Source organism: Eufriesea mexicana, unplaced genomic scaffold (genome assembly GCF_001483705.2).
Source record: "Eufriesea mexicana isolate 0111107269 unplaced genomic scaffold, ASM148370v2 scaffold653, whole genome shotgun sequence".
NCBI lineage: Eukaryota > Metazoa > Arthropoda > Insecta > Hymenoptera > Apidae > Eufriesea > Eufriesea mexicana.
Window position 1 is genome coordinate 5712 of NW_016908802.1, and position 13086 is coordinate 18797.

General features: G+C 35.7%; 4 protein-coding genes across 6 annotated transcripts; 3 read left to right on the plus strand and 1 right to left on the minus strand.

Moving 5' to 3' along the window:
• The first annotated feature begins 1004 nt into the window (after nucleotides 1-1004).
• On the plus strand, nucleotides 1005-2291 carry mgr (prefoldin subunit mgr). Its single transcript, XM_017898233.1, has 3 exons — nucleotides 1005-1188; nucleotides 1557-2102; nucleotides 2243-2291. Exons 1-2 carry the CDS (start codon nucleotides 1105-1107, stop codon nucleotides 2043-2045), a joined length of 573 nt encoding a protein of 190 aa, XP_017753722.1. The 5' UTR covers nucleotides 1005-1104; the 3' UTR covers nucleotides 2046-2102; nucleotides 2243-2291.
• A 431-nt stretch (nucleotides 2292-2722) lies between these two features.
• On the minus strand, nucleotides 2723-5494 carry LOC108546242 (C-Myc-binding protein). Of its 3 annotated transcripts, none has more exons than XM_017898228.1 (4): nucleotides 5397-5494; nucleotides 3674-3864; nucleotides 3136-3257; nucleotides 2723-3029 (listed from the first exon to the last, which is right to left on the minus strand). In XM_017898228.1, exons 2-4 carry the CDS (start codon nucleotides 3674-3676, stop codon nucleotides 2885-2887), a joined length of 270 nt encoding a protein of 89 aa, XP_017753717.1. In that variant the 5' UTR covers nucleotides 3677-3864; nucleotides 5397-5494; the 3' UTR covers nucleotides 2723-2884. The 3 variants fall into 3 exon arrangements, with proteins under 3 accessions (XP_017753717.1, XP_017753718.1, XP_017753716.1); XM_017898229.1 differs by lacking the exon at nucleotides 5397-5494 and adding an exon at nucleotides 4007-4042; XM_017898227.1 differs by lacking the exons at nucleotides 3674-3864; nucleotides 5397-5494 and adding an exon at nucleotides 3433-3612.
• On the plus strand, nucleotides 4093-5016 carry LOC108546240 (transmembrane protein C5orf28). Its single transcript, XM_017898225.1, has 2 exons — nucleotides 4093-4462; nucleotides 4684-5016. The coding sequence occupies exons 1-2, from the start codon at nucleotides 4175-4177 to the stop codon at nucleotides 5014-5016; spliced, it is 621 nt and encodes a 206-aa protein (XP_017753714.1). The 5' UTR covers nucleotides 4093-4174.
• A 186-nt stretch (nucleotides 5495-5680) lies between the features above and the next one.
• On the plus strand, nucleotides 5681-8648 carry LOC108546241 (uncharacterized). The gene is made up of 3 exons (XM_017898226.1): nucleotides 5681-6245; nucleotides 7253-7374; nucleotides 7968-8648. The coding sequence occupies exons 1-3, from the start codon at nucleotides 6243-6245 to the stop codon at nucleotides 8158-8160; spliced, it is 318 nt and encodes a 105-aa protein (XP_017753715.1). The 5' UTR covers nucleotides 5681-6242; the 3' UTR covers nucleotides 8161-8648.
• Nucleotides 8649-13086: the final 4438 nt, after the last annotated feature.

A 13086-nucleotide genomic window follows, 5' to 3' on the forward strand; every position in this document is an offset into this window, starting at 1 on the left:
AAATAATTATAACATCAATCAGCAATATCACTACTTCACGAAACGTTTGAAGATTTAATGTTTCAGTTTGACGCGTGAGAATATTCCATCATTTGTTACCGCTATGCCCGCTTGCCGCCAACTGGAAGTTGGTTGTAGCCGGATATGCTAGGTATTTTTTTAGCGGGAAAATGTTGCATCTTTGAAATAGCTATATGATAAAGTATCGACGTACAATATCAAACGACGTCTCTTATATTTAATAATATCAATGAAGCAATTATAAATATATTTCAGTTGCGAAAAATTCCAAATTTCTATAATTAATTCATGAACTGGAATTATTAATTATTTCATTATATTGCAGTAAATAAGATTGCTATAGAAAAGTGTTTTTCTTGTATAATATTCTTATTATTTTCTAATAAATATATACTAGCATAAGAAAGCGTAAAAAATAAATTTTTTTATTAAGAAATTTTATTTACAATTGTTAATTTACGATGTTTTCATGGGTGAAAAATGTATACAAAATAAAATATAGATTGAAAAAAAAAATATCAACTCTAGACGAGAATCGAACCCCTGGGCCTCCAACATAGGGATTCTCGAATGACGTCTTTAAGCCACGCCACTTGAAAAGTAAGTAATAAAACTTTAATCATAAATATTTTAAAAACTGTGGAGTAGTTGCACCTATAATGATATATTTTCTTGAACTGCATGACGAAATCTACAAACCTGCAAAGTTTCAATTAAATCGATGACTCGAAGGACTTCCACTCTTCTTATGAGTTTTCTTCTTCAAAGATTTTGTTTCGTGTGCCTATTACACATATTACACATAGAATAAGTAATACACAGATAGTATCCCGTAATACCTTAATGTACCACTAGAGCACGCCACCTCTTGGGTTTTAATACAAACGAGACGCATATTCGTATATATGTTTTACAAGACTACATTTAACTTTTGTTTTTAAATAGACTTTTGCTCGAAATATATTATATAAAATATTATAAGATTATATATTCATTTCATTTGTATGTAAAATAAAAGTTTTTAATATAGTACAAATGATCATGTAAACCGGTCGCATTTCATTAAACTGGTCGTAATTCAAAATGGAAGACGGTGAAAATAAAGCGAACGTTGGACCGGATAAAGAGAAAAAGTCATATGCTGGAATACCGGAGGCTGAATTTGTAGTAAGTATATGATTGTAACTAAAAATTTTCACTATGTGTTATTATAAGATTGCTATTGATGCATAAATTGTATACATTTATATTATATCGCATTATGATGAATATTTTTACAAAGAGGAAATCCTCATGGCTATCAATGTTTTTTTGTACAATAAATCCAGTGAAATTTGAAAAAAAAAATATAATTCTTTTCTGTAACTTTTATATTTTTATAATAGACTTTTATTTATTAGCATAATTTACGAAAGTATAGTATAAGATACATTTTTTCGTTATGCTAACCGTATATGGTCACAAAAGAAACACCATATTAAAATTTACAACAAAATAAATGTATTTTTATTTCATATGAAATTTTTTAAACATAGGACGATGTCGACGCTTTTATGGCAAGGCCCGAAAATGAATCAGTCGATAAAGTACTTAAAATGTTGGATGAGAACCATGGCAAATATAAATTTATGGAATATAACTTATTTAATAAAAGAAGACGTCTGAAAACACAAATTCCAGATCTAGAAAGATCATTAGAAATGATTAAAAAATTACAACAAGAAAAAAATGAAAGCAAAGACCTAGAAACACAGTTTCTCTTATCAGAACAAGTTTATGCAAAGGCTATTATTCCTCCGACTGATAAAGTGTGCCTGTGGTTGGGAGCCAATATTATGCTAGAATACACTTTGGATGATGCACAAGAAATGTTAACAAAGAATATTGAAGCAGCAAAAAGAAACCTAGGTTATGTGGAACACGATTTAGACTTTGTGAGAGATCAATTTACTACAACAGAAGTTAATATGGCACGTATTTATAATTGGGAAGTAAAACGCAGAGTAGCTACTACAGCAACATAAAGGCTATTTTTTTATCAAAATTTAATTTGCATGCAATGAATGCCTAAAAATCGAAGGGTAATTATAAAGATGGAATAAATACTGAATAAATTTATACGTGTTATTATTCATTGTATAATTTTAATGATATGTAATATTCCTATTTTTTCTCTTTTTTCTTTTCTTTTTTTCTTTTTTTTTTTTTTTTTTTTTTTAAGGTTACTTATACTAAGAAATGTGAAGCAGCCTGTGAATAAAAAGTATTATCAGAAACTGTCAATGAAATAACGGACTCAAAATATTATTTAGGTTATAAGCTAGATACACCAATATTTATGTATATTGCCACAAATACATCTGAATTTTAACTTAATATGGTGTTTTTATATACTTATAGTAAGATTTATTACCACATTTATTACAATAAACTTAACTGACTTATATTTTGATATTTTTGCAAAAATCAAATACACAACTTGTACAAAAAACAAAATAATACATTACATTGGTTAATATCAGAAATATCACATAAACCAAAATTTGATTTGAGCTTTACTTTCTAATTTATCGTCCTGCTTTTATACTTTGATTACAAACTATATTCTATATTTGTAAACATGATTAATTTTGTTAAAAATCAAATATAAAAAGTATTATTTATACTTTTTGTGAACATGGATAAGAAATAGACTTATAACTAATGGAATTTGTAAGAATGAAACTTAATTTTATGTTTTAAATTGTCTTAGAAAGTGATTTGCTATATCTATTTTAAGGCACATAGTCGGTCTGACTTCCTGTGAAAGTCAGTGTCCAGCAGGGACTAGTATTCTATTATAGTGTCAAACTTCTGGCTTCGATTATTCTGCTCCTTCATCTGCTTCATATTTCACCAACTTTGCCTTTAAATCTGTGATCTTGGCTTTAGCTTCTTCCAGTTCATTTTTTAATGATTGTATTTCAACATCTACTTCTGTAATACCTGCTAGATTTTGACGAATATATCTATGATACAATTTAGGAATTATATCATACATTAACAAATGTGACCTATCATTGATATTTTCATGTAACAATGTAAACATATTGACTATATCTTTTAAAAGGATACTCTAAAGCATCCTCTGGTTTTTCTGGTTCTTCATATAAAGATACAAGTACCTTTGTAAGAGCATCCATAACGCCTGCCCTTTCTAAATATTTTCTAAATTCTTCTCTCTTAGAATCAGGTGGCTGAAATAAATGTGGCAAAAATTATAAATAACATAATTCATAATACATTATAAATTTCAGTATACTATACACATAATAACTGAATAATCTAAATTAATAATACTATAAAAATCATAACGACGCCATCGTTATCAAAGAAATTGTGTTGAATGAAATCGCGTACAACCAGCATTACCTTGAAATTCGACATTTTTATTACCAAGTTGTATTTATACAACTATTTTTTAACAACACTACGAAAATACTATTTTAGTAAATAATTAAAGAAAATTCTGATAACACGTGTTTGATAAACCGCACAATACTGCAAAGAAGCCGTTATGACGCCCGTTCAGAACAAATACCATATGACATACGCGATTTTCAAAACAACGTATATTCGAAACAATTTTTAACTAAAAGAAAACATTATTTACCATTGTGAAAGGTGAATGCAGCGTAAAGTAGCAGTGAAAATATTTTCTTTTTTTCACTTAACTTCACTAAACTACAGTTTAAGAAATTCGTGTACTTTCAATAGTAAACTTCGAATGTTACAATAGTTTATTTCGATCGATATCAGCACAGTGAAAGATGCATCCCGCCAAGGCCCATATCCGATGCCATTCTAAAATTTGATATGTCGAAATAAGATTTAAATAATTGTAAAATAAATTCTATGATATGTAACGATGAATTATGAACTTAATCAATATAAATATTTGTTTAATTTAAAATTCAGTAAGAAATGTGTTAAATATCTTAATTACAATCTTAGCTCAAATATGGTATAACGTAAAATATTATATACACGAATGCACTATATCCAGGCATTGATCATTCAAAATGGCGTGTTTCTGTTTATAGAGTAGTTTCTTCGTCATTTTTTATACAAAGAATTTAATAAAACCAGTATAGTCATTTATGAACAACTTACAATGTTTCTTGGAAAAAAAGAAATTTTTTTACGTGTGGTATTAACTAGTGCTATAGGTATTTGTTCATTCATTGGTGATCAAGGTTTAAAACATGGGAAGACTGCTGCGACACGCGCGATTTTTGACAATGTCACTCATGCAATTGTTGGTGGTCTTACTTGGGCAGTTATTTTAAATTTGTCTAAAAAACCTTTTATCCAAAATTTTCCAAGCATTGTCTGGTGCTTTTGTTTGTCATCTTTTATTGACATAGATCATTTTATTGCAGCATGCAGTTGGAAGCTGAGTGTAAGTGACATCATAACCTTTTATCATTTTAATAATGAACATATCTTATGGGAATGATAAAGAAATTATTTTTATACGAAGATATAAAGCACCATCGTGACAAATATAGGTTAACTATTTAATAGCACAATTATTATTATGTTGTTTATATATTATAAAAGAATAATTATCGCAATTTTTAATAACATAACATAACAAAATTTTTTTATTTCTTTTTACAGGATGTAACACATTTAAAAAAACGACCATTCTTTCATTGTACCACTCTTCCTATTTCAATGTGGCTCATGCTAAATTTTTACTCGAGTATATTCAATCATCCAAAATTTACTTATTATTCTTGGATAATATTGGCAAGTTTTTTAAGCCATCATATAAGAGATGGGACAAGGAGGGGTTTATGGTTCTGTCCGTTCGGTTCTACACAACCTATTCCATATTACTTATATTTAAGTATGAGTATGTTGCTCCCTCATATACTACAGTGGTTGATGATACCATCAGTGCACGAATCAAAGTCTTCAGATAATACAACATTGATCGATATTGTATAGATATTGTAAAATAATTGATTAAATGTATAATTGTATATATGTACATATTCATGACATTTTAGTACAATTTTTATATTAATGTACCATGTATATCTTTTCTAATTTATATACTCTCTATTAGCATTTACTATAAATAAATACTATTTTGTAATTCTTTAAAAGATTGTTAATATAAACATACCTGGATCATTTTATCAAAGAATCAAAATAAGAAGTGCCTTAAAAAAAATGATGTTCTTGTATCATAACAAAAAAGTTAGTTATGTAAGCAATACGATCTAATAAAAAGACAACCTAATAAAAGAGGATAACTGTTATGTTTATTATTAAGTACCAAAAATAAATGTAAATTATCATAACACGTAAGTAAATAAACTCACGCATACTAAAAAGGGTTCGTCGCGTTCACGATGTTTACGTAGTTGTTTCCAAAGGCAGGTGTGTTCAGTAGCCAAGCATTGTTCACGTATGCCGGTCTTTTGTGTCGCGTGTCTCCACAGGTAGATCGACGTTCGATTGCGATGCAAAAATTTAACGATACCCACGTAAATACGTACGTGCTGGCGTAACACGTAGGGACTCGACTGAACGCGGAGGACGCGAATGCCCTTGCAAGAAGTCAGGCCGCGCGCACACGTGTGTACACGTACACCTTCCACAGGCTGGAGGGGTTTATCAGCATTCAGCGTTGCTTTGCTGGCACTGTTACACACTTTACTTCACTCTCGTCTCTCGGTCTTAAATAGTGTTCATTTACCTAGTCACCTGTTCTATCGAGCAACAATGGAGTTTACGACGGTGTTCAAAGGATTCCACGGTTTCGTGAAGTAATTGTTCGTGATCAGAAGTTTCAACTCTGTTATTATCTTACCAACTCTTCCGTGTTTTCACCGTGACGGCGTTCGATTTTTACCACGAGAAATTCGTTCTTCGCTTTGGACACGCTTTCGGTGAACAGTTATCGTTAGTTTTGTGTTCCGCGCGAAAGTTATCGGTGGTCATCTTTGTTGTGTTACAGTTTCTTATATATAATATTTCTAAACGTTATACACGAATAGCGAAAAATTTCGTTAAAATAGAGCTCTACAATGCCACCAGATTTTCGCAGATATCGCTTTGGCCACGATAACGCGTTGATACCGATATCTTAATTGTGTGTGCGCCAGTACAGTATTGTCTCCGGGGAGGTTTCGTGTCATTTTAACACAGTTTATATCATATTTATCATGGTGAGTACGCGATCCTTTGCTATTCCTACGATTTGCGTTCAAATCGATCGTAAGGTCGCAATGTTGTGTCCCTTAACAGCAAATTCCATTTTAGTTAATAAGTATAAGTTGCGCGACATAGTTTCGCTTTAATATACGCACACATGAAGGTTGTCACGCGTCTTAAGATTATGATGAGCAGATGAATGGTTGCGCTCATTTACAGATTTCTAGCAATTGTACCATACGCAACGTTGTATCCGCGAAACAATAGCGAACTCTGTTCGATATCACTTAGCATTTGTAGATAATTAATTGAATTAAACAATCATTGTTATCACACGTGTGTTAGTACTTTCGCGAGAAACGAGGCTAATCACGTAGCCGTAATAGAGCTTGTTTTGTAATGCTAATTACGACCACACGAGTGCTTGTCTATTAGAGATGCAACCATTTATCTTCAAGGTTGAACTGGCGCAAGAAGAATCACTGAAATTATGCGATGAAAGCGATTCGCAGGCAGCATTAACTATTCTATTACATTCGGCGTAGGATAGTATCGTTCAGTGACATCATAGTCGTGTCTCTTCATTCATATCGTTTCGAACGTTTCGTGTGGCGAAATCAGTACGAGATTCGTACTTTTCCTGTTTGCGTTCAATATGTTTATTAGACTTTATGGCATCTTGACGTCCGATGCGTTAAACATAGGTTACGAAATAGTGCCTCGAGGAAGTGCAAAGCAACCGTGCGTGACAAAAATTCTTTCACATTCTTGCATTCTCACTACATCCATCTTTGTTACGCCCTCGCTCTATTGGCACATTTCGATACGTCAGTGTCTTTCTCGTCAGTGTGGATTCCTCGTCGACCGGCACATTAAGAAATTTCCTTTTCACTGCTAATAATTATAGAGTTGGGTAAATTCGTTAACGATGATATTTAGAAATTTCTAAAAATAGCTGTCGGTGTCGAAACGATGATGTTCCTTATCGAAACACATTTAAGGTTAGATTGAATATTTCCAGGAAGCCGATGACTTGTTGCTGTATTTTGCCATAGCATGCGGGATTGCTGGCGGTGCTCTGTTGTTGCTCTTCATTCTAGTGTGTGTACTGTTTGTCAAAGTGAGACGATTATCAACAGATGGGTAAGTACCGACATCGGGAAGCATTATTTCCCTGTTTATTGGTCTATGCAAATTCCCATTTGCTTCTCGAATGATTTAGTTCGAATATATCTTAATCGAAATATTTGACGAGTTTTCTCACCGAAATCACTGAATATCAGTGGCCTAGCCGGTGCTCCGCCTTGTTGGGACATGCCACGTTCTCGACGAACTGCAAATCTGAAAAAAGTCACGTAAGATTTATGTCGTGAAGAGTAAATACGATTCCCAACACCGATTTAACGGAATCGCGCGAGTAAAAAAAAAATATTAATTCATGACTCACTATGGGCATCGATAACGTATCTTTGTTACGCGCGACGCGATTGTTTAGCTTATCTTGGTAAAAGAATGTGAGATGGATACGAAAATTAAAACGGTTTGCACGCGACAAGATGAATTTTTTTACTAGTGTCTTGCCGATTTTGTAAAATACACTTTAATCTTTCGTAATTCGATTTGCAAAAGGATATTTAAACGAATCTTTCGAATACACTTGGAATCGCTTCTATATTTATCTTTTCTTTAGTTTTCTAGCGAGAACTAGATTTTATTAAATCGGTAAAACTGTTCAGGTCCAATCAATTGAACAGACAAACCAATATGATGGCAGACTTTTGTTACACGAATCCCACGATTGTGCCAGGAGAATTGCTATCACGGCGTGGATTCTCGATGTACAGCGGTTCCGATAACTTTAACGATGATTTCGGAACGAAGAAAGATTATCATTATGGTTCTTACCACGAGGCACGATCAAAGTTCTGACAATGAACCATAAGCTTCAATGAAACATCTAACGAATTAAGAGATCGAGAAATTTGGTATAATTAATGAATTATACTCTATATCCGTTCGTAAAGTATAAGACTCACGTGAAGTGAATTGTCATTTGCCATAAAATTTGTTTATATACGCATATATATATATTCATTTATACATAATTTCGTTATAACTTTTGTTATCGAACGATCAAAGTGGAAGTAAAAACGTATTAAGTAAATTAATGAGTAATGAAAAATAAATTCTATTTAGGATTACTTTATCTGTAGATGATAAGGTCTGGCAAAAAAATCAACTATCTAGAAATAGTACAGTCAGTTACCGATAGATTACGCTATATGCATTAGTCACTCAGGGAAATAGCTCGTAACAGTGGTCATTAAAAATGAGAATAAAAATAAACGTGGTAAATGAGGTAAATATTGTATGCAAGTAATTTGCATAACCTAAACGCAGTAATTACTAAAATTTGTCTGGGCTTCCTATTTCGTTTTTTCTTTCTTCGAGTATTCATACTTCATTTCTAATTGACAGCTATAAACTTCCAAAGATTCTTTAGATAAAATAGAGTTTATTTTGTTTGTATTGTATATTATTTATAATAAATATTATCGTATTCTTTATTTTATCGACTATTTATTACCCTTTAATAGCTGTACTTTTTAGTCGGAAATAACCTAACTTTTACCTTACCGTTCACTCCGATGAAGACACCAGATACCATAATACACGTTTTTCCCAGCACAGAAATTATTTTCGATTCGATATTTACAAAATCGTGGAAAATGCTGCACGTGACTCCATTAAAACCGATTTTATACAAAAAGCGTTACGTATCTTCAATGTAGGATCGAATTTCATCAATAAATTATACATTATATTTATTCTCCAATCATACGTAATCCTCTTATCGTGCATTTCCATTAATGTCCACTTAACTCTCGGGCATCGTGTGTGTTCCGGTAATTATTCCCCAATGATCCGGTGTCACCTCAGAAATTGAACACCACCCTGGTATCCCGATCCCTCTAGGCTCTCCGATACCTACCACTCGAATCGCAAAAAGAATCGATGCGTAATATCTGTATCGACGACCAGAGGGCACCAAAGTAGCCAGTTTCGATACCCGTCAATTCGACGTCGCGATGTTAACCAAAACAGAAACGATTCGAGTAAAATCGTGAAATAAGGAGTGAAAGTAAATTAGCATAGAAGCTTCCACGGGATGTTTACGAGCCGGAGATGCTACAGGACGTATCAAAGGATGCAACGGCAGGTGTACGAAACCAGGGAAATCTGCGACTTTGTATATAAATGCTTGCACCAGGTACTTGGAAATTTCTTTTAGAGCGGAAGTGGAGCACCTTCCGACCGATATACGCAACAACGTCGAAGTGGGTGGCGATGAGGACGTAGGTAGGGATACAGACGATGCTACGGGGAGTAGGCAATAGCATGGGGATAGGCCGTAATTGGTATAAAATCATCGAGCAAACACATCGGACAAGACAGCCTGAGGGTTGTGGGCGGCGTTACGTGCCGTTGCCTTGGTAACCGTGGGGCGACTCTGCTAAAGCACCCCTTCGCCTTGATTGCGCACAGGCCCATCCGCCCCTGTATACGTATGCTCTGTTCCCCGTGGTTGTGTGGGTGTCGCGCGCGTACAGCGTGCATCTATATATCCGCGGAAGCGCCACCTGGCCTCGTCTACATGCCAGATTTACAAGGCGCGCGCACCGTCCGCTTTTTCTCTGTATACGTTTCGCGGCTCCCGTCGACTCCTCGTGTATGTGAAACTATCCATAATCGCTGGCATACCACCACACGCGATATCAGTTATCGTACTCTGGAAAATATTTCGAGTTTCGCGGGTCTGCCGTAAGACCTCATCCAGCATTTTTCGAATTCTATCAGAATCGAATTCTATCCGGGACGATTTAGGTTATAATTTAGGTTAGGTTATAATTCCAGGATGGATTCCAATGACGCGATGTATCGTTCAAAGAATTAAATCGATATACGACTTATCTTTTAGCGTTTAATCCAAGATATATATATATATATATATATGCGTAGTGGAATTATAATTTTTTTCTCGTCTTTGATTAGAATAAAAGGAATAAAGAGTACAGCGAGGTATGCTGGTTCACCCCTTAATAATAAGCGAATATCGCCCCTCTCTATTTAGATATACCTATATAAGTGCTTCCACCGGCACACGCAACTTGTCGAGTGTTTAGTTTAACCGCACCCCGTGAATCCGCGTTTATGCTCCTAATCGGGCTGGATTACGGTCAGTTTCGTCCTGTCCCTCATAAACCGTGCCACGAGACATATGTTAGTCTTCCAGCACTCGATTGCAACATGCCATGTTTTTCTTTCGTTTTCCAGCGGAACGCGATAAAACGCAGCGCACGTGTCGCTGAGAACGTAATCCAAGGAAAGTCTGTTTAAAATATCCACCGAAACGTGGATTTTTATTTTCTACTCGAGCAAATGAATTTCTTCATCGGTGTTTCGTTGTATCATCGTCGCATTTCTTATCCAGGATAACGGCAATCTTTTCTACACCCCAAGATACAAGGGTGCATTTCGCTTTAAGTCTTTGGGGCTTCCAACAGTGCGATTTTGATTATGCAAATGCTCGGAAAGAGACTATTTCTCCACGTTACAGTTAGCCAAACGCATTGCAAGAACCGTGAACTTTTCACTGACCCTGTCATTCGATCAATCCTAAACGATCGTTCCACCATATCAACCCAAATTACCGTCGTTGCTCCATCGTTGCACTTCAAACATTTCCCAACGCGTTTAACAAGCAACTTCAATTCCCACAACCGTCCTTCCGTATAGCTGATCAGGCGTCCCTCGATTCCCGTCAAATTAAGACGCCTTCGACCTTTCCTCTGGTCGGCTTCATCGCGGTCAGCGTCGAGACGTCGCCGTCGGCAACGGGGCACATCCGCGACGGGTGATCGCGCAATTTCACAGGATCGTGGCCGCGTCACATTCGTTGGCCGAAGAATTTAACGAGGCGCACGCGGCTAGCCCTCCTCTGGAGCGATCGCCGTTCCAGTCACACACGCTCGATAATAGCGGTCCTCGTGAACGCGAACACCCTTAGCCACTGTGTCCTCGTTACACCGATCTCACGACCGATGTATATTCATGGACCTGTCCACGCACGTCGAATCACGCGAATGATCTGCCCGTGACAAGTCTGCCAGCGATCGCGACGCTATTCCTATGCTCGAGTCGATCATTCCCGTGCAACAGTGCCATTTCGAACGATGCACGACGAAGCGATATCGTAGATCGATATTCGGTTAAAGATCTTGGTATGGAAATGGATCCGAATGTCGAAGACTGGCGTAAATCGACTATTCGAATCGTTGGTACCTCCAGGAGTAGAGATTCTTCGGAGAATTTGGATTTGGAACACGGTTGAGGGAAGACTATAATTTCTCTGGTTCTCACAGCACCATGTCGACTTGAAAATCGCACGATCCCAGTGTGATTTCGTTGTCGAATAGAAAAATTAGTGACTCGTCCCGTGGAACCTGTCTTTTTAGACGTCGCTCTAATGGCGGAGCAGCACAGGCTGACGGCGATTATAAAGAGGCACGTGCCTCTCTTCATGAGCGACCCCATGCAGGCAAGCACGCGACCACCGAAAGCTAACCCAAGAATCGTACAAGGCACAATTAATTTATTGTTCGTCCCGGTGTAGTGACAATCGGGGGAACGCCGGAGAAAAACAGGATCGTTGTTTTCTTCTATTTCGTACGAGGGGTCCAGGGAACGGATGCTGCCAGCCGATCCTCGGCTATGCCTTTGTCGTGGGATAGCTCTCTGGAATGGTAAGTTTTTGTCTTTCACTGTGATATACGTGGTAAAAATTGCTTAAAAATTATTTAAAAAATAGTCAAAAATGACTTGGAAATAATTTTCCTCGTGACGCACACCATTGGATCTTAAATGGTAAGATAAGAGGTTGATAATCTTTCCATTTTTATTATCCGCGTACACTTGAAACGCACAGTTGATAAAGATTTCTCGTAATTTTTGTCAATTTATCGATATTGTTACTAGAATTTTTGAGTACTCATTTTCTTGTGCACTTTGTATGGTTTTATAATCTCCATTTCTTTTTATATTCGTTAATGGTAGAATATAAATGAACATCCATTTTAAACGTCGAGATATTCTTTTATCTGCGAATTAAGGGGTACAAGGTAGATGCGAATCATTTATCCGAGATCCTGTGGGGTGTATGTCCAACGAGCCCATATGTTTCGGCTTAATCTCCATAAATTCAGTAGAGGGGGGAAATATACCGCACTCTCGGCAATGTTATCTGCTTTTCACGGGTACCTGCGGAAAAGCAGATTGAAGGTAATGGGGAAACCCCGTAGTGAAAAGAAAACTTCGTTTCCTATAACGTAACGAGCCGCAGGTATTTAGGGTATAAACGTTAACGTCAACTGCGAATCGGTCGAGATAATTTTGTGCAATTTATTCACTCGATACCTTTGAACAAACTTCAAACGTATTTGGATTTATAATTAAAGAAACTTAGTAAAACGCAAGTCCTACTATAAATTTGCCGATTATCGATCGAATAATCTCCTTCAAGAACAATTCGGTATCACTGGTTTATTTCGATTTCTCGTTATTTCCAATTTATTACAATTCCAATCGTAACGGGGGAGAACAAACTTGACTTTCGGTGGTTTAAAAATTGAAAAAGTAGGATCTTTTGCTTGAAACAGAGAAAGAGAAATAGTGAGAAAGAGAGAGAGAGAGAGAGAGAGAGTGACAATAAGGTAGATCATCAGAGGAAAATATCGATTATATTTCTCTCGCAATAGGTATGCAGCGCGCGCGCTATCAGTTTTACAATATTTACAA

Excerpts from the sequence above, each read along its gene's own strand:
- mgr (XM_017898233.1), top strand. The coding sequence starts at position 1,105 with ATGGAAGACGGTGAAAATAAAGCGAACGTTGGACCGGATAAAGAGAAA. Across the intron at positions 1,189-1,556 it reads TACCGGAGGCTGAATTTGTA|GACGATGTCGACGCTTTTAT; the intron begins GTAAGTATATGA and ends TTTTAAACATAG.
- LOC108546242 (XM_017898227.1), bottom strand. Across the intron at positions 3,030-3,135 it reads AAACCAGAGGATGCTTTAGA|ATATATTCGTCAAAATCTAG; the intron begins GTATCCTTTTAA and ends ATTGTATCATAG.
- LOC108546240 (XM_017898225.1), top strand. The coding sequence starts at position 4,175 with ATGTTTCTTGGAAAAAAAGAAATTTTTTTACGTGTGGTATTAACTAGT. Across the intron at positions 4,463-4,683 it reads CATGCAGTTGGAAGCTGAGT|GATGTAACACATTTAAAAAA; the intron begins GTAAGTGACATC and ends TTCTTTTTACAG.
- LOC108546241 (XM_017898226.1), top strand. Across the intron at positions 7,375-7,967 it reads AGACGATTATCAACAGATGG|GTCCAATCAATTGAACAGAC; the intron begins GTAAGTACCGAC and ends AAAACTGTTCAG.